This window comes from Lepisosteus platostomus, chromosome 16 (genome assembly GCF_059453375.1).
Source record: "Lepisosteus platostomus isolate fLepPlt1 chromosome 16, fLepPlt1.hap1, whole genome shotgun sequence".
Taxonomy (NCBI): domain Eukaryota; kingdom Metazoa; phylum Chordata; class Actinopteri; order Semionotiformes; family Lepisosteidae; genus Lepisosteus; species Lepisosteus platostomus.
The window spans coordinates 1,150,583-1,170,041 of NC_142626.1; the positions used below are offsets into that span (position 1 = coordinate 1,150,583).

Genomic DNA, 19,459 nt, shown 5'->3' on the forward strand with positions numbered 1-19,459 from the left:
AGGCGTTTTGCGCTCCTCGTACGGTTAGAAAGTGATCTTCTTCCGTGTACAAGTGTTCAAACGACATTTATTTCAAAAAGTTCAAGTAGCTGCGTCTGCCAACGCAGTGCTGTAAAAGAACAAGTCAAGGTTTATTCCTTGCTGAAAAGAGACCCAACGTCTCTTCCTCTTCGGGGGATGTGACACCCGACAGCTGACACCTGAAGAAGGCTCCACAGACGAAACGTTGCCCCTCTCTTTTCTTTTCGGCAGTTCATAACCCTTTACCTGTTGCTTTATTATATAAAAAAAAGCGGACAATCTGTTTTTGAGGACAGCGTGTCGGAAACACAGAGCGTCAGTGGCGGAGTCCAGCGGCAGGTGGCGCTGTGGGTAATCGCTCTAGGCTGAAACTCGATGGTGCTTCAAAGAGCTGTCAACACAACCAGCCGCAGCAACGGGGACTTACAAAGAGCCGCGATGAGCCGAAAAAGGAGTCGTTTCTTCTCCGCCGTTGCCGAGCCGCCGGACCTGAAGAAGGTGTTCATGGACTCCGCGGGCCAGAGCGACGACGACTTCGCCGACCTGGGCGCCGAGCCGGAGCTGCAGGTGTCGGTGTCCGAGATCGCCGATCACCTGGGCAGGAGCATCTCCTGGGCGCTGGACGCCGCCTTGCGCCAGATCCGGAGGGTGGTGAGCGCCAGGATCCGCGTTTTAAGGCTGGAGCTGCAGGACAAAACCGCAGAGATCGAGGTGCTCCGGGCCCGGCTGGAGACGGCGGGTCCGGGGCCGGTGTCGGTCCCCGCACGGGGACCGGCCGCGCTGGGCGCCAGACCCCCCCCGGCCGGGCAGCCGGCCATCAGGCCCGGGGACCTCAGGAAGCTGAAAGCGGGCGCCCCCGAAATTAAAAAGGAGAAGGTCAACGCCATCTGCGACTACCTCATGAAGGACAAGAACGCCCGCAGCAAGAGCGGCGCCTGGTGCGGCGGAGCCGCCCCCTCCGGCACCGACAAGGAGCGGGTTCCGAGCTCCCCGCCCCCGCTGTGGGCCGAGCCCGGCCTGGAGGAGCAGCCCGGAGGGGGAGCTGTGGAGGGCGGCCCCGTCTCGGAGGAGCTGTTCACCCTCCTGCCTTCACACGGGAAGCTGCTGGACCGGTACCATGGTCCGGACTCTGCTGGAGATCTGTCGCCAGGCAACTCACCTAGGTACCTGCAGCCAGGTAACTGTCGCCAGGCAGCTCAGCTAGGTACCTGCAGCCAGGTAACTGTCGCCAGGCAAGTCACCTAGGTACCTGCAGCCAGGTGACTGTCGCCAGGCAGCTCAGCTAGGTACCTGCAGCCAGGTGACTGTCGCCAGGCAACTCAGCTAGGTACCTGCAGCCAGGTGACTGTCGCCAGGCAAGTCACCTAGGTACCTGCAGCCAGGTGACTGTCGCCAGGCAAGTCACCTAGGTACCTGCAGCCAGGTGACTGTCGCCAGGCAGCTCAGCTAGGTACCTGCAGCCAGGTGACTGTCGCCAGGCAGCTCAGCTAGGTACCTGCAGCCAGGTGACAGTCGAAGTCAGGATTGGATCCATTTCTAGAATAAATGCACATTCCCGCACAGACAGTGTTTCAGATCTGACGCTGGTTCATTACTGTTAAGATTCCGTTATGAGCCGCCAATCCGTGGGATCAGTATTGACTAACAGTCAGATACGCTCGCTAGGGATCCCGAGGCCAGACAGAGCAGTGAGGAGGCACTGCTGTAGGATGTGAGCAGAAACATCGGGGGTGCCTGGGCGCACCCCGGATCTGAACCTGCACCCCCTGGCGCTGCCCTGCAGGGGGCGTGTTTGACACCCCACTGTGCAGTGTTTCGAGGGGTGTAAGGAGTCCCTCTGTGTGTCGCCCCCAGGTGTGCAGCTGTTCAAGAGTGACATGGGACCGGCGCCCAGTGATCCCGGGGACGAGGGGCCCCCCAGTGACGCCCCCCCAGCCCCCGCCGGCGGCCCCGCGGAGCAGACCTGGGGGGCCCTCGGATCCGCGGGGGACGGAGTTCCCATCCAGGCTCCGGAGGGAGTGGAGTGTCTGGACGGAGGCGGGCCAGGTGAGGGGCCGGCGACAGGGGTCAAGCTCTGTCCCGGGGAATGAGCCGAGCTCCGTACGGCGCGACCCGGGAAGATCGCCCCCAGAACCGGTCCTGGTCGCTCTGATGTCACTCCAAAGCTGGGGACTGGGTCTCCCGGGCTGGGGGACCTCCGCCAGCAAAACAAGCTGGGGTCTCGGGTCACGGGTTCGAGCCAGCCATGGGTGGGATTCCCCACGGTGAGGAATTCACCCATGGGCTATCAGGTGGGATGGGTTCACGTGGGCTAACAGCGCCCCCTGGTGGCAGGCTGGCGCAGAGGGACGAGCATCTCGTTCCTCCTCCCCCCACCCAGCTGGTGACTCTGGACTGGGCGGGCGGACCAGAAATTAAATTGTGGTTCCGGCTCCGTTCCCGTCCTTCCCAGAGAGAGACCTTGGCGCTGGCTCTTCCCGAACATCCCCCTCATCTCTCTCTCCCTCTGTGTCTCCAGGCCCGCGGGCCCAAGCCGAGGCCTGCCTCTGCCCCTTCTGCGGAACCTTCTGTCCCAGCGCCGCGTTCCTGGGGGAGCACCTGAAGGCGGCGCACCAGGGGGACGGCGAAGCCGCCGGCCGGGCCCCGCCCGCGGCGCCGGCCCCGAGCCCGGCCCACCGCCGCCCCCCGCCGGCGGGCGAGGGGGGGCGGGCGGAGAGGAGGGCCGGCGGCGGGTACGAGTGCCCGGACTGCGGCCGGCGGTTCAACTACCTGGGCAACTTGCGCCAGCACCAGCGCATCCACACGGGCGAGAAGCCGTTCGCCTGCGGGGAGTGTGGGGGGCGCTTCCGGCACGCGGCCCAGCTGAAGAGCCACCGGCTGGGCCACAGCGGCGCCGAGAGCCCCTTCGCCTGCCCCGAGTGCGGCAAGGGCTTCCCGGTGCTGTCGGGCCTGAAGCGGCACCAGCGGGTCCACACGGGCGAGAGCCCCTACCAGTGCCCGGACTGCGGCCGGCGCTTCAAGGAGCTGGGCAACCTCTACACCCACCAGCGCATCCACAGCGGCGCCACGCCCTACCAGTGCGCGCGCTGCCAGCGCCGCTTCCGCCACCTGGGCACCTACAAGAGCCACCGCTGCACCCCCGCCAGCTGAGCCGGGGGGGGCACCCAGGAGAGGAGACGTCCGATCCCCCTGCCAGCCCCTCGATGCGAACCCTCTCGCCCTCCGGCCCGCCCGCCCTCTGAACCGGCTTCCTCTTCTGATCCGGGGTAGCGGGGGGCGGGGGGGAGTGGCCACGCCCGGCCCAGACGAGCGACAGCGGCGCAAGGCGGGGTACACCCCACCCACCCGCCGCAGGGACGTCGGCCCCTCCCGGGCCCTTTCAAACCCCTCTCCTTCCCGAGTCGAGCCCTGGGCGGCGCTGCCACCCAGTGGGCGTGACGTGGCGCTGCAGGCGGGGGCCGGGGGGGGCCGGTTGGCGCGGAGCTGCCGGGCCGAGCCGGACGGACGTCCTTCTGGACTGCGGGCGGCGTGGAAGCAGCCCCAGGGATCCCGGGACACCGCGGGGTCAGAGAGGAGGACGGGATTCCGACCGGAAGTTTACCGCTCCGAAGCCAGTGGGCTGCGGGCGACAGCCGCCGGGGCAGATCCGTGCGTCTCCCCCGGGGGTCAGGGGCTGGAGAGAGGGAGGCAGAGAGATCCCGACAATAAATCTGTTCTGAAATAAAACGCTCATCTCTCCTGTCGAGTTCGCTTTCTGCTCCGATGCCGATCCGGGTCGAGCTTGGGTTTAATGACCATTAGGATTTCATGACGATGAGGTGTTGGAGACCATCCGTTCTCTCACCTCTGCGTCCAGTCCGGGGTCCCTGGGGAGCTGGAGCCTATCCCAGCGAGGACACTCTGGACGGGACACCGGCCCATCACAGGGCACACAGAGGGACACGCACACTCGCACCCAATTAGCTCGCCCACGTGTCTTTGGACTGAACATGGCGAGATCATGCAGACTCCACACAGACAGGACCTAGGTCTGAAACTGGCCCCAAGCACCAGTTGTTTATCACAGGTCAGAGTCCCCACAGATATATAGATATACATGTGTATTCTGTACACATACACTACGCCTAATCTACATGTCCAGTCCTGGGCCAGGAGGGGGCGCTGTGTCTGCAGCGGGGGTGTCCAGTCCTGGTCCAGGAGGGGTCAGTGTGTCTGCAGCGGGGGTGTCCAGTCCTGGGCCAGGAGGGGTCAGTGTGTCTGCAGCAGGGGTGTCCAGTTCCGGGCCAGGAGGGGCGTTGTGTCTGCACCTGGACGCGGACTGGACACCCCTGGCATATATAGTGTGGCCTTTTTGCCTCACAACCCCGCCCACTTTCCCCCTGTGGCGATGAGCGCGTCCAGGTTGTCCCTGGTATTCCCCGGACCACACAAGCCAAAAGGACAGGGCTCGGGCAGCTGGGCACCGGAGCAACGCGCTCGCTCTCCCAGGCTGATCCCAGGAGCATGATCCCACTGCGCCCGGGGGAGCTCGTCTCCAGCAGCGGAGCAGTCCAGAGGCCGATCCCAGCGGGGCAGCGAGCGAGCGACACATGGGCAAGGGGGGGGGACCATCCGAGGGCGCCCCCTCCTCCCTGCCTCGTTCACGGCGGGCCTGCCCCGCTCGGCTGGACGCGGAGGCGGGTCCGAGTGTCTGGCGCCTCTGCAGGCCGCCGCGCTCTGGCCGGACCCAGAGGACCACGACAGACGAGCTGCGCTGGCACTGCGGCACTGCCCTCTCGATACCGGCGCCGCTCGGGGGACACGTCTTGCATCGATCCCCCCCCCCGCCAAGACAGGAGGGGGGCGCACAGCGCACAGAGGCGGCGATGCTCGGCGACGGACTGGAGCGCTCCGGCTCCTCGCCTCCCGTCGCCATGGCAACCGCCTCCCTTAACCAGCACCACATCCTCACTGGAGGCTGGAGCTCAGGCGCGTGTCGGGGGGGGGGTGAGAGCCTCCAACAGGCCCCCCAATCACCCTCCTCCCTTCCTGCCTGCCCCCCCCCACCCCCATCTCCCAGATCCAGCCCATTGTGTGCAGACGGGATCTGTGGCAGGATAACCTACCCCAGCTGCTCCACCCTCCTCCCTGAATCCGGTCCCAGCTCACAAACGGTAAGCCGGAGCTTTGACCAGCGACAAAGGGGCAACCCAGCACCCACCCCGAAACCCGAGACAGGGGTACACAAGCAGAAACATCTAAAACCCGGGACAGGAGGCGCTTCTTTACACAGAGGGTGGTGGGAGAGTGGAGCAAGCTGCCCAGCCCCGTTGCTGGGGCCCGATACCCTGGGTTCTTCCAAGAAAACACGGGCTGAGATCCTTCAGTAAGGACAGGAGGCGCTTCTTTACACTAAGGGTGGCGGGAGTGTGGAGCAAGCTGCTGAGCCACATCGTGGAAGAGGAGATTCACAGAATGGCTTGGGTGATGAATTCTCGTAGGGATCGATTGACATGTTTTGCTAATGCCTTCCGTCAGGGAACCGATCAGTAGAAGGGGAGGATCCTTCTGCTTTACCATGTGTCCTGCAGAATGTGGAGTAGCACAGGGACAGTCCGAAACACGTAATCCAGGGGGCTTGGCCGATCGGGGAAGCAATGAGTCCAGTCACCAGGGAAAATCCCAAGAAAAACACAATCCAAGGAGCATGGTCAAAAGGCAGGAGCAAAGGTTAGGAACCAGGAGATCAGTCAGAAAGGTTGGAAACACACAAGAGAATACCACAGGAGACTTCTCGATACTGAGCACGGGTTGGTGTGTGAGGGAACTTTAAATAGTGAAGGGAGAGGGCCGTGGTTGGATAATTGGTCCGGGAGTGAGAATGTGTGGAATCTGGTGCCTGTGGGAATGTGGGACTGCCCCCCCCCGCCCAATCGATCTTTTTCACCCTGGGCGGGGGGGGATATTCAGAACCATGGCAGAGTCAGAGTGCAATGATTACCAGAGAAAACAAACCCACGATCCCTTTTTCTCACCTCCAGACTTTTCTTTAAGAACGTGATCTAGAGACGGACTCACTATCATAGTTGTGTCCCCATATGGATTTTATTAGGCTTTTACCCTGATCTCGCTGGGCTTTACTGCACTGTACTGTGCTTTTACCCTGATCTCACTGGGCTTTACTGCACTGTACTGTGCTTTTACCTTGATCTCACTGGGCTCTACTGAGCTGTACTGTACCGTGCTTTTACGCTGATCTTACTGGGCTTTACTGCACTGTACTGTGCTTTTACCCTGATCTCACTGGGCTCTGCTGCGCTGTACTGTGCTTTTACCCTGATCTCACTGGGCTGTACTGCGCTGTACTGTGCTTTTACCCCGATCTCACTGGGCTGTACTGCGCTGTACTGTGCTTTTACCCTGATCTCACTGGGCTCTACTGCGCTGTACTGTGCTTTTACCCTGATCTCGCTGGGTTCTACTGCGTTGTACTGTGCTTTTACCCTGATCTCACTGGGCTCTACTGCGCTGTACTGTGCTTTTACCCTGATCTCACTGGGCTCTACTGCGCTGTACTGTGCTTTTACCCTGATCTCACTGGGCTCTGCTGCGCTGTACTGTGCTTTTACCCTGATCTCACTGGGCTCTACTGCGCTGTACTGTGCTTTTACCCTGATCTCACTGGGCTCTACTGCGCTGTACTGTGCTTTTACCCTGATCTCACTGGGCTCTACTGCGCTGTACTGTGCTTTTACCCTGATCTCACTGGGCTCTACTGCGCTATACTGTGCTTTTACCCTGCTCTCACTGGGCTGTACTGCGCTGTATTAATCACTGTCCTCCTCTCTCGGTCTGCGAGTACCTGTAATAATGTGTTGTCAGTGAGCCTCAGATCAGCGTGTGGATACAGCGGGGGGCTCTGTGTCGTACTGGCAGTTCGCACGTTAATCACCTCTCGGGCTGAGCCAGGCACAACACGCTGCCAGCTGTGCCACAGTCCCGATCTGCACCGCCGGGCCGAGCAGCAGGGGGACACAGGGCCTGTAACCAGCCTGGGGCCAATTATCTCCAGCAGCTGTGTGTGTGTGCGTGTGTGTGTGTGCGTGTGTGTGTGTGTGTGCGTGCGTGTGTGTGTGTGTGTGGGGAGGGTGTGTGTGTGTGCGTGCGTGTGTGTGTGTGTGGGGAGGGTGTGTGTGTGTGCGTGCGTGTGTGTGTGGGGAGGGTGTGTGTGTGTGTGTGGGGAGGGTGTGGGTGTGTGTGTGTGTGGGGAGGGTGTGTGTTTGTGGGTGGAGAGGGTGTGGGGGTGTGTGTGAGTGCGTGTGGGGAGGGTGTGTGTGTGTGGGGAGGGTGTGTGTGTGTGCGTGTGTGTGTGGGGAGGGTGTGGGTGTGTGCGGGTGGAGAGGGTGTGGGGGTGTGTGTGTGTGCGTGTGTGTGTGGGGAGGGTGTGGGTGTGTGTGTGTGTGTGGGGAGGGTGTGTGTGTGCGGGTGGAGAGGGTGTGGGGGTGTGTGTGTGTGAGTGCGTGTGGGGAGGGTGTGTGTGTGCGCGTGGGGAGGGTGTGGGGGTGTGTGTGTGTGTGTGGGGAGGGTGTGTGTGTGTGTGTGTGGAGGGTGTGTGTGTGTGTGTGTTGGGAGGGTGTGGGTGTGTGTGTGTGTGGGGAGGGTGTGTGTGTGTGTGGGGAGGGTGTGTGTGTGTGTGTGTGTGTGTGTGTGTGGGGAGGGTGTGTGTGTGTGTGTGTGTGTGTGTGTGTGCGCGTGGGGAGGGTGTGGGGGTGTGTGTGTGTGTGTGGGGAGGGTGTGTGTGTGTGTGTGGGGAGGGTGTGGGGGTGTGGGGAGGGTGTGTGTGTGTGTGGGGAGGGTGTGTGTGTGTGTGTGGGGAGGGTGTGTGTGTGTGTGTGTGTGTGTGTGTGTGTGTGGGGAGGGTGTGTGTGTGTGTGGGGAGGGTGTGTGTGTGTGTGTGTGTGTGTGTGTGTGTGTGTGTGTGTGTGTGTGTGTGTGTGGGGAGGGTGTGTGTGTGTGTGTGTGTGTGTGTGTGGGGAGGGTGTGTGTGTGTGTGTGTGTGTGTGTGTGTGCGCGTGGGGAGGGTGTGGGGGTGTGTGTGTGTGTGTGGGGAGGGTGTGTGTGTGTGTGTGGGGAGGGTGTGGGGGTGTGGGGAGGGTGTGTGTGTGTGTGGGGAGGGTGTGTGTGTGTGTGTGGGGAGGGTGTGTGTGTGTGTGTGTGTGTGTGTGTGTGTGTGGGGAGGGTGTGTGTGTGTGTGGGGAGGTGTGTGTGTGTGTGTGTGTGTGTGTGTGTGTGTGTGTGTGTGTGTGTGGGGAGGGTGTGGATGGGTTGCTGTAACGGCCTTCTGCACCTGACGTGTGCTTCAGGAGCCTTTGTGCATTCCGCGCACACTTCCTTCCTGTTGCCAGGGAAACTGCTCAAGTCCAGAAACCCGGCACTGCGGAGAGCAGCTCCTGCCTTTCTGAAATCCTGAACCCCCCCCACCCCCGTCCCCCATCCCCCTTTCCTCGAACCTGTCCCCTGACCCACACCCCAGCGACTGGAGGACCTCACTGGAAGAAAGCCATGCTGTTCCACACCCCCACCCCCCTTTGTGTAAAAAAATCCAGCTGCTTCTTGAGAGAAGACCGGGGACGGGCTTCACCGATGGGGCTGGTTAGCTTGTCGCAGACCCCAACCTCCCTTGGTATAAAGGGGTGACTAATGTTCCTGTTCCCAGGTTCCGATCTGCACTGATGGCACGCGGACACTTCATGGGATGAACTGAACACGCTGGGTAAACTGACCACTTTACCAACCCAAAGTGAACACACTGAGTAAGCAAGAACACCTTATTAACTGAACATGCACAGAGTGAACTGAACACATTGGGTGAGCCGAACATTTTACTAACCGAACGCGTGCAGAGGGAACTGAACACATTACAGTCTGAGCTGCACGCACACACACACACACACACACCCCAGCAAACGCGCAAAGGACGAGAGAGGGCAAAAAAATCGATCACCTTTCTCTACTCTGCCAACACTCGGAGGTGCCTTATCTCTGCGTGTGAAAGAGGGACGAGTGTCTGTCCCCTGTCCCCAGCCACGGGGGGGGGGGGCTGCCTGAGCCCCCCAGCGTTCAGCTGACTTAGACAAGCCAGGCAAATCGCCCAAGATAAAGAATTACAGGAGCTTGAATAAAGATATGGAATATATAAACACAGATCTGTAATCAGTACTTGCATACAAAGCAGTTTCCAGTTTGGGGTGGGAGGGGGGTGTGTTGTATTGTGAAGAGCTGTCGGCTTTCCGGCAGATTAGAGACAGGTCCCAGCTCTGAGCCCAGATCCACTTGGGAAATCTGCGGGTAATTCCGGGCACGGCGCAGGTCAGGACCCCCCGGATTCAAGCGGATTAGCGCGGAGTCGCGGAGCTCTTCAAGCAGAGCCGGGGGGGTCTGGGTGGGGCGGCGTGGAGCACCAGTCTGTCCCCGTGCCGGCTACGAGAGATTGCCCAGGAGGGGCGCGGCAGTGCCGGGGCACTGGGTTCACATCCAAGTGTACTGTCCGTGGGGAGTTTGCATGTTCTCCCTGGGTTTGTCTGTGTTTCCTCTGGGTGCTCCACTCTCCTCCCACACTCAAATGCTGGTGGGCTCATTGGCTTCTGGGAAAACTGACAGTGGTGCGAGTGTGTGTGTTTGTGTGTGTGTGTGTGCCCTACGATGGACTGGCGTCCCGTCCAGGGGGGTGTGTGTGTGTGTGTGAGTGTGAGTGTGTGTGTGTGAGTGTGTGTGTGCCCTGCGATGGACTGGCGGCCTGTCCGGGTGTGTGTGTGTGTGTGAGTGTGTGTGTGTGCCCTGCGATGGACTGGCGTCCCGTCCAGGGGTGTGTGGGTGTGTGTGTGCCCTGCGATGGACTGTTGTTCTGTCCAGGGGTGTGTGTGTGCCCTGCGATGGACTGTTGTTCTGTCCAGGGGTGTGTGTGTGTGCCCTGCGATGGACTGTTGTTCTGTCCAGGGGTGTGTGTGTGTGCCCTGAGATGGACTGGCGTTCTGTCCGGGGGTGTGTGTGTGTGTGTGTGTGTGTGTGTGTGTGTGCCCTGCGATGGACTGGCGTTCTGTCCAGGGGTGTGTGTGTGCGCCCTGCGATGGACTGGCGTTCTGTCCAGGGGTGTGTGTGTGAGTGTGTGTTTGTGTGTGTGTGATTGTGTGAGTGTGTGTGCCCTGCGATGGACTGGCGTCCCGGCAGGGGTGTACCCCGCCCTGCGCCTGGTGTTGTCCAGGATACGCCCCGGCCCTGAGCTGGATGAGTGGTGACTGAGAAGGATGTGACGTGATGACGCTGTCAAACGCCTGGTTTGTGGACTCAGGTGCCGAACGGCCGTGTCATGACGTCACGACATTCCGTCAGAGCCAGGACGTGTCCAGGAAAGCCGTGTCAACTCCCTTCAGCCCATGAGCTCGTCAAGGCGGGAGAAAATCCCCCTTTCTGCGGCTATTCGGAGAGCTGAGAATTCAAGACCCCCCCTCACGATTCTAGGGGACGATATAGCGCCTTTCTCGATCCATAAAGACCCTTCTCGTGCAGGAACACAGCGGGAGAAGAGAAGCGGGGATTAATCGGAGAGAAACGGGAGAAATGGCCCGTTTCTTTTTCTCCTGTTCTGTTTTTTTACCCCCGCTCTCGAGCAGATGGGTAGCATTTTCTTGAGCCGTCGCCGCAGAGCTCACACACACACACACACGCACGCACGCACGCGCGCGCGCACACACACACACACACAGACAGACACACGGTCCTCGCGGCGGCGCGAGGCGTCCATTCCTCGACACGCCGGCCGGGCGGATCGGCGTGGATCTGTCCCGTCAGGAGCCGCTGGCCGGAGAGGTATTGGGGCCTGCGGGGGGGGGTCGGGGCTCAGCCCGGTGGGTGGGGGGGTCGGCGGGGGGGGCAGCGCCGCCTCCGCCGCCGCCGCCGCCGCCTCAGACAGCAGGAGAGAGGCTCTCCCGTCCGCGACAAGACGATCGCAGATCCACGCCAGACGCCCGGGGGGAGGCGAACCGGGGCCCAGCATCGCGAACCCCTCAGAGAGAGGGGCTGCTGGAGCGCTCCCCGGCCGGCTCTCACGTAGCAGAGGAGCAGGACGCAGGGAAGGGAGAGAGAGAGAGGGGGAGAGGGGGAGAGGGAGCCCCTCCGAGCCCGACACCTGCTGCTCCTCCAGGGCCGGGCTGTCCGGGAGCGGGGGGCGGTCAGACCCGCCCTGCCCGCCGGCTGATCCCGCTGCCCGGCGGGGCGGTCCTGAAACACACGGGGGGCTGGGACCGCTCGTCTCCGGTACGTCAGTCTCCTCAGGAGCTGCGGAACTCGGATCCGGGTCCCCGAGGCGAGAGGGACCGTTATCGATCACCCCCCCCCCACCACCACCACCACCACCCAGTCAGCCTCCTGTGCCTCTCGGACCCGGGCCGGCTGCTCCGTCTCCTCCTCTGTCGCCCGTGGGCGCCCAACCCTAGCGCGCGCGCTGCGAGCCACGGGGGGCTGCACCCCTCAAAGAGGAGGAGCCTGCCCCTGCACGCCCCCCCCCCCCCCCCCCCGACCACACACACACACACACACGCACACACACACACACACACGCACCCTCTCCTCCTTCGGGAATTGTGGACGAGCTGCGTCGCCGTGGCTCAGCAGAGCAGCTTCGCCGGTTGCGGTCCGTTCAGCCGCCTGACCTGCGTCTCCCTTCCTCCCTCTCTTCCTCCGCTCCTCTGGGATCCCGGCCGCCACCCGCAGCGGAGGGCTGCCCCCGCCGCTTCAGGGACGCCGCCGGGGGGGGGGGTAGGTACAGAGGGAGTCCGTCTGTCCGTCCGTCCGCCCGCGCGCGTCCCCGCGCCGGTTCACCGCCTATCGCCCGCCCCCGAGCCGCTCCTGCCGCGAAAAAAAGAGGGGTACCACCTGGGGGGCCGTGTGGGAGGCTTGGGGGGGGGCCATCCGGGTTGGTCGTCGCCGTGCGGGGTAGCGCCGGAAATATCCCCCTGGCCTGGGACTCCAGCTCCCACCAGGAATTGCGCCGGGGATCGATTTTATTGTGTGAAGTTTGCTTACAGATCAATGAACGTCTCTCTGCCCGTCTCCGTCTCTCCCTGTCTCTGTTTCTCTCCCTGTCCCTCTGCCCGTCTCCGTCTCCCCCTGTTTCTCTGCCCGTCTCCGTCTCTCCCCGTCTCTGTTTCTCTCCCTGTCCCTCTGCCCGTCTCCGTCTCTCCCTGTCTCTGTTTCTCTCCCTGTCTCTCTGCCCGTCTCCGTCTCCCCCTGTCTCTGTTTCCACGGCTCCCTGTCTCTCTGCCTGTCTCCGTCTCTCCCTGTCTCTCTGCCCGTCTCCATCTCTCCCTGTCTCCGTCTCTCCCTGTCTCTCTGCCCGTCCCCGTCTCTCCCTGTCTCTGTTTCTCTCCCTGTCTCTCTGCCCGTCTCCGTCTCCCCCTGTTTCTCTGCCCGTCTCCGTCTCTCCCCGTCTCTGTTTCTCTGTCAAGATCTACAGCTCCAGCCCACACGCTGGCCCTCTGTCTGGCTGTTGATGTGTACTCTGCTGTCCCTTTGTGTTTCCTGATGGACGTCTTTCCCCCGGCCTCCCCCCTGTCCTGGTGTCTTCCCGCTCCCCCCTCGTCCCAGCGCAGTTCCCACACGGCTCTCCACGCCCGGCTCCTCTCCCTGCCCGTGTGTCGGCCCCTGCTCCGTGTTCTCAGAGGGGCCGGATCGCCGCCGGTCGGCTCGCATTCCCAGGGAAAATTCCGCCCCCCCCCAAGGATCTCTCAATCCAATCCGAGTCAGTCTCATCCCAATCTGTCCGTTACCAGGCCGCCTGTGGGAAAATCCGTGGGCTGGACAGCCCCTCCTTGCAGCGTGAGGCACTATATCTGTATCGGAGGCAAGTCAGGGCTCCAGATTCGGAACTGGGAGGTTGCAGGTTCAAATCCGAGGTGGGGGGGCACAGCTGCAGTACCGTTAAGACCAGGTATTTCACCTGGACTGCTTCGGGAAGATGCATATCTGGATAAATGAGCAGGAAAACCAGTAGCTTGGGACAAAAGCAGCCCCGAATGAATGACTAATATATCCGTTGTGTAAACCTCTAAACTACGGTTGAAATGAATATGTGCGTCTGCTGTGTCTGTAGGACTGTATTACACATCGCTTGCTGCCTCCGTCTTGCTGCCTGCAGTCCCTGCAGGGCTGTGCGCTCGTCTTTGATCGAGAGTCTCAGGGCCTGGCGTGCCCGCCTGCGAGAATGCCCACTTACTGGAGCTCACAGCCCCCTGGCGGCGTCGTCTGCTGTCCCAACGCCTGGGAGTCGTTTTGAGTCACTCAGCGTCTTTAACCGATCGCTGACCGGAGCCCTCAAGCGCACGCGTGCGAATCAAAACAGAACTCGGTCCCAGATTGAATTCTACTGTGCCACCCCCCAGGCCCTGGAGACGTCCAGTCCTATCTCACGGAAACCATCTCCGAGCAGACAGGGTGCTTGACCTCTGCTCTTCTCTTTGTCCTTTAGGATCGGCGCGCCAGGAACCCAGCCCTACGGCCAGACTCTCCGCAGAGCAGGAGAGAGAGACGCACAGAGGTCGGACTTGTGCCGCCTGTGCCACCTGTACCATCTGTTCTGTCTGTATCATTAGACACACCTGTGTCACCTGCGCCATCTGTTCTGTCTGTATCGTTAGACACACCTGTGTCACCTGTGTCAATGGTCATTAGACACACCTGTGCCACCTGCGCCATCTGTTCTGCCTGAGTCTTTACAGACACCTGTGCTGCCTGTGCCTACGGTGTCAATGGTCATTAGACACACCTGTGCCAAACATCACCTGTGCCTTCTGTTGTGCCTGCGTTATCAGAGGCATGTGTGATCTCTGCCAGGGTGCCCTCCTCGAGCTTGTGATATAAACCTGGGGCTCCTGCGTCGAGCTGTGCGGACTCACCCGGACCTGCTCTAATCCCACAGCGCCTGGACTGGACTTCGGCAGAGGCCACACCTGAAGCACGCCTCCCGGGCCCGGTCCAGGCTGGATCGAGCCCCCCCCCGGGAGAGCAGCGCTCGCAGATCTTCGGTGCCGTTTCGGAGGAGGATGCCGGGCGATTCGCGCAGGCGCTGACTGAGCACCGGGGCCGGGGCGTCCCCCGAAGGGCAGGGATGGCGGCGGGCAACGGGACGGCGGAGCCCCCCTCGGACCCCCCGTTCAACGCCTCCCTGGGCTACGGGGAGCCGGAGCAGGACGTGAGCAAGATCGTCATCCCCTCCATCTACGCCCTGGTGTGCTGCGTGGGGCTGACGGGCAACGCCATGGTCATCTACGTCATCCTCAAGTACGCCAAGATGAAGACGGCCACCAACATCTACATCCTGAACCTGGCCATCGCGGACGAGCTCTTCATGCTGAGCGTGCCCTTCCTGGCCACGGCGGCCGCCCTGCGCCGCTGGCCCTTCGGCGCGCTGGCCTGCAGGCTGGTGCTCAGCGTGGACGGCATCAACATGTTCACCAGCGTCTTCTGCCTGACGGTGCTGAGCGTGGACCGCTACATCGCTGTGGCCCACCCCATCCGTGCCGCCCGCTACCGCCGGCCCACCGTGGCCAAGGCCATCAACGTCTGCGTGTGGGCGCTCTCGCTGGTGGTCATCCTGCCCATCATCGTCTTCGCCGGCACCGTGCCGCGGGGCGACGGCGGGGTGGAGTGCAACTTCCTGTGGCCCGAGCCGTCCTGGTCGGAGGCCTTCGTGGTGTACACCTTCCTGCTGGGCTTCCTGCTGCCCGTGGCGGCCATCTGCCTGTGCTACTGCCTGATCGTGGCCAAGATGCGGGCAGTGGCGCTGCGGGCCGGCTGGCTGCAGCGGCGCCGCTCGGAGAAGAAGATCACCCGCATGGTGCTGCTGGTGGTGACCGTCTTCGTGGCCTGCTGGCTGCCCTTCTACGTCGCCCAGCTGCTCAGCGTCTTCCGCCGGCCGCCGGACCCCGTGGTCAACCAGCTCTTCGTGGTCCTCAGCTACGCCAACAGCGGCGCCAACCCCATCCTCTACGGCTTCGTCTCCGACAACTTCCGCCGCTCCTTCCAGCGCCTGGTGTGCCTGCGCTGGATGGACAGCCGGCTGGACGCCGAGCAGGTGGACTACTGCGCCGTGGCGCTGCGCCGGCCGGTCCCCTGCGGGCCCCGGGCGTCCCCCAAGGAGCCGCTGGCCTCGGAGATGGTCTACCACAACGGCACCTGCAACTCGCGCACCACCACCCTCTGAGCAGCGCCTCCCTCCCGGGGGGTTGGAAGGACGCCGCCAGGCCCGGACCTTAGCTCGCCAAAATTTGTGTTTTGTTTTTTTTTTGCTGGCGGCTTGGGCAGCTCTGAAATCACGCAGATCTTTTCCATACCGGGGCAAGAAACAGCCGCCCCACTCTGAGGGAGAGTGGGCACGGCACAGGGATGGTGGTGGTGGTGGGGGGTGAATATTTCTCAGCACCTCAAAGGGCAACTTTCATCCTGAAGCTGTCCGTGTCCGTGGTCCTGCCTTTTACCGGTTGCTTGAAAGAATTTGAAAGTTTTGCCAACGAAAAAATCAAGTGCAGTAGAGCCCAGTGAGATCAGGGTAAAAGGACAGTACAGCGCAGTAAAGCCCAGTGAGATCAGGGTAAAAGCACAGTACAGCGCAGTAGAGCCCAGTGAGATCAGGGTAAAAGGACAGTACAGCGCAGTAAAGCCCAGTGAGATCAGGGTAAAAGCACAGTACAGCGCAGTAAAGCCCAGTGAGATCAGGGTAAAAGCACAGACCAGCGCAGTAGAGCCCAGTGAGATCAGGGTAAAAGCACAGTACAGCGCAGTAAAGCCCAGTGAGATCAGGGTAAAAGCACAGTACAGCGCAGTAGAGCCCAGTGAGATCAGGGTAAAAGCACAGTACAGCGCAGTAGAGCCCAGTGAGATCGGGGTAAAAGCACAGTACAGCGCAGTAGAGCCCAGCGAGATCAGGGTAAAAGCACAGTACAGCGCAGTAGAGCCCAGTGAGATCAGGGTAAAAGCACAGTACAGCGCAGTAGAGCCCAGTGAGATCAGGGTAAAAGCACAGTACAGCACAGTAGAGCCCAGTGAGATCGGGGTAAAAGCACAGTCCAGCGCAGTAGAGCCCAGTGAGATCGGGGTAAAAGCACAGAACAGCGCAGTAAAGCCCAGTGAGATCAGGGTAAAAGCACAGAACAGCGCAGTAAAGCCCAGTGAGATCAGGGTAAAAGGACAGTACAGCGCAGTAGAGCCCAGTGAGATCAGGGTAAAAGGACAGTACAGCGCAGTAGAGCCCAGTGAGATCAGGGTAAAAGGACAGTACAGCGCAGTAGAGCCCAGTGAGATCAGGGTAAAAGCACAGTACAGCGCAGTAGAGCCCAGTGAGATCAGGGTAAAAGCACAGTACAGCGCAGTAGAGCCCAGTGAGACCAGGGTAAAAGGACAGTACAGCGCAGTAGAGCCCAGTGAGATCAGGGTAAAAGGACAGTACAGCGCAGTAGAGCCCAGTGAGATCAGGGTAAAAGGACAGTACAGCGCAGTAGAGCCCAGTGAGATCAGGGTAAAAGCACAGTACAGCGCAGTAGAGCCCAGTGAGATCAGGGTAAAAGCACAGTACAGCACAGTAGAGCCCAGTGAGATCGGGGTAAAAGCACAGTCCAGCGCAGTAGAGCCCAGTGAGATCGGGGTAAAAGCACAGAACAGCGCAGTAAAGCCCAGTGAGATCAGGGTAAAAGCACAGAACAGCGCAGTAAAGCCCAGTGAGATCAGGGTAAAAGGACAGTACAGCGCAGTAGAGCCCAGTGAGATCAGGGTAAAAGGACAGTACAGCGCAGTAGAGCCCAGTGAGATCAGGGTAAAAGGACAGTACAGCGCAGTAGAGCCCAGTGAGATCAGGGTAAAAGCACAGTCCAGCGCAGTAGAGCCCAGTGAGATCAGGGTAAAAGGACAGTACAGCGCAGTAGAGCCCAGTGAGATTGGGGTAAAAAGGACAGTACAGCGCAGTAGAGCCCAGTGAGATCAGGGTAAAAGCACAGTACAGCGCAGTAGAGCCCAGTGAGATCAGGGTAAAAGCACAGTACAACACAGTAGAGCCCAGTGAGATCAGGGTAAAAGCACAGTACAGTGCAGTAAAGCCCAGTGAGATCAGGGTAAAAGCACAGTACAGCGCAGTAGAGCCCAGTGAGATCGGGGTAAAAGCACAGTACAGCGCAGTAAAGCCCAGTGAGATCAGGGTAAAAGCACAGTACAGTGCAGTAAAGCCCAGTGAGATCAGGGTAAAAGCACAGTACAGCGCAGTAGAGCCCAGTGAGATCGGGGTAAAAGCACAGTACAGCACAGTAGAGCCCAGTGAGATTGGGGTAAAAAGGACAGTACAGCGCAGTAGAGCCCAGTGAGATCAGGGTAAAAGCACAGTACAGCGCAGTAGAGCCCAGTGAGATCGGGGTAAAAGCACAGTACAGTGGTGATTAAGGCTGACCAGTCCCCAGGCAGGTCAAATCCAGGAGGATCCAGATTTAAAAAGCAATCCTGCAATCCCGAAAAAAAAAAAAAACAGCTGGAGAACAGGGACATAAGAACATGCTTCACTGACATTCAAGAATCATTACTTACTGCATGAGCTGTTGACCTCTTTTTTTCCATCCTCTATCGTGCAAGGATACAATGTCCCAAGATATATCCTGGAACGATCTGTAAATAAAGAAAACGATCCCAGGTTTCCACCTGAAGTGAAGCAAAAAGCTAACGATGTTATGGCAAACCACAGAGTGATTACACCCCTAATTACCCGCGCGGCTACAAGCCTTCAGAGCAGGGGAGCGTAGTAATTACATAACAGCAGGGGAGTTGTTTAAGGACATCATGGAGTTTCTTTTGTCTACTAGCCAATTGATCTTCAGCTTTAACAATATGGCTGGGCAGCTTGTTCCACACTCCCACCACCCTCTGTGTAAAGTAAAGCCTCCTGTCCTGATTGGAGGATCTCATCCAGCTGTGTCTTGAAAGGAGCCAGGGTGCTAGCTTCAGCAACACAACTGGGCAGCTTGTTCCACACTCCCACCACCCTCTGTGTAAAGTGGTGCCTCAAGTCCTGACTGCAGGATCTCACCCAGCTGTGTCTCGAGAGAAACCAGGGTATCACCTCCAACAGCCTGGCTGGACAGCTTGTCACCCATGTGGACTCCGGCAGGCGAGGGCTGTGGACTTCGGACAGCCACCCTGGCCTGCAGCAGCTGACGTGGCGAGACCCGGAAACGAGGAACGCCAGGAGCACCCTGACCTCTGTGTCTCCCAGGAGGCGGTGAGCCAAGAGGCCAGCTCACACCAGGCTGTCAGAGTGCCATCTTCTCCCCCTTGCGGCGCGCTGTGACCGATGCAGGAATTGTATGTGTAACAAAGCTGTCTAGATGTTATCCTATAGATACAGTACGTTGATGTGTATTTTCCTAATAAAACTCGCAAATTGCAACCAGCCCCTCTCCCATGCACTTGTGTTGTGATCTTTGGCATTAACGGCTTAGAAAGGAAAAACAGATCCATCCCACCACCGAGCTCTAAGGGCCTCACGCTGTGTGTGCCTGTGATGTGAGATGACAATGGCAGTCGATGCTTTGAACTGCAGACGGTTCACGGCAGACAGGGCCCTGTCTAGTGTTACTCCTGGCCCGGGGTCTCTGCACCAGCTGCCAGCTGAGTTTTGAATTGTTTTGAGAATCTCACCTGCATATACACCCCCGCTGATCGGCGACGCCCACTTGATGCTCAGCTGTCTGGGGAGTGTGTGCTACAGTTGGCCCGGCTGGTGCGGCCCGGGTTTGTGCGGGCGACAGCTGAACCCCAAAACCACGCTTTTAAGCACATGAGACAGGCACTCCAAAAGAATGGGGGAACTCTGAGCGCTCAGATGTTTCTTGAAAGAAGCCAGGCTTCAACAACAGGGCAGGGGGCAGGCTGTTCCCTGCTCCCACCACCCTTAGTGTAAAGAGGTTCCTCCTGTCCTGACTGGAGGATCTCACGCAGGTGTTTCCTGAGAGAAGCCAGGGTATTGGGTGCAATATGGGTAGGCCCGCTTGTTCCACACTCCCACCACCCTTAGTGTAAAGAAGTGACTCCTGTCCTGACTGGAGGGTCTCATCCAGCTGTGTCTTGAGAAAAGCCAGGGTATCGGCTTCAACAGGGATAGGCAACTTGTCCTGCAACTCACTCACTTGAAACAGCCTTTTATAAGGACTTTAATAAGTCTGTCTTTTTTTCTGCCATCTGCCTTAAATGATTATCCTATTCTAATGTTTATCACCATTCCGAAACACAGGAAGTGAAGGCAAAGCTCATCAGGCATTCACCGCAGGAGCAGAAAAACAACGAAGTGAAAGAAGAAAAAAACAATTTAATTTGTCATTTGAAAAGCTGCCTTCGTCAAGCCCCTGAAACCCCGAGAGGTCAGCGGCGCGAT

General features: G+C 59.9%; 2 protein-coding genes across 4 annotated transcripts; both read left to right on the top strand.

Annotated features, from left to right (window-relative positions):
• The first annotated feature begins 365 nt into the window (after window positions 1-365).
• znf16l (zinc finger protein 16 like) lies at window positions 366-3,747 on the top strand. The gene is made up of 3 exons (XM_088608601.1): window positions 366-1,198; window positions 1,876-2,067; window positions 2,540-3,747. The coding sequence occupies exons 1-3, from the start codon at window positions 397-399 to the stop codon at window positions 3,169-3,171; spliced, it is 1,626 nt and encodes a 541-aa protein (XP_088464727.1). The 5' UTR covers window positions 366-396; the 3' UTR covers window positions 3,172-3,747.
• Window positions 3,748-10,392: 6,645 nt separating this feature from the next.
• Window positions 10,393-18,478, top strand: sstr1b (somatostatin receptor 1b). 3 transcript variants are annotated; one of them, XM_088609419.1, is made up of 3 exons: window positions 10,468-10,866; window positions 13,523-13,609; window positions 13,995-18,478. In XM_088609419.1, the coding sequence occupies exon 3, from the start codon at window positions 14,162-14,164 to the stop codon at window positions 15,254-15,256; it is 1,095 nt and encodes a 364-aa protein (XP_088465545.1). In that variant the 5' UTR covers window positions 10,468-10,866; window positions 13,523-13,609; window positions 13,995-14,161; the 3' UTR covers window positions 15,257-18,478. The 3 variants fall into 3 exon arrangements, with proteins under 3 accessions (XP_088465546.1, XP_088465545.1, XP_088465544.1); XM_088609418.1 differs by having other exon boundaries at window positions 13,523-13,591; window positions 13,973-18,478; XM_088609420.1 differs by lacking the exons at window positions 13,523-13,609; window positions 13,995-18,478 and adding an exon at window positions 11,770-13,472 and having other exon boundaries at window positions 10,393-10,866.
• Window positions 18,479-19,459: the final 981 nt, after the last annotated feature.

Coding starts and splice junctions, on each gene's coding strand:
- znf16l (XM_088608601.1), top strand. CDS start 397: ATGGTGCTTCAAAGAGCTGTCAACACAACCAGCCGCAGCAACGGGGAC. Junction 1,199..1,875: donor ACCTAGGTACCTGCAGCCAG/GTAACTGTCGCC, acceptor TGTCGCCCCCAG/GTGTGCAGCTGTTCAAGAGT. Junction 2,068..2,539: donor TCTGGACGGAGGCGGGCCAG/GTGAGGGGCCGG, acceptor CTGTGTCTCCAG/GCCCGCGGGCCCAAGCCGAG.
- sstr1b (XM_088609419.1), top strand. CDS start 14,162: ATGGCGGCGGGCAACGGGACGGCGGAGCCCCCCTCGGACCCCCCGTTC.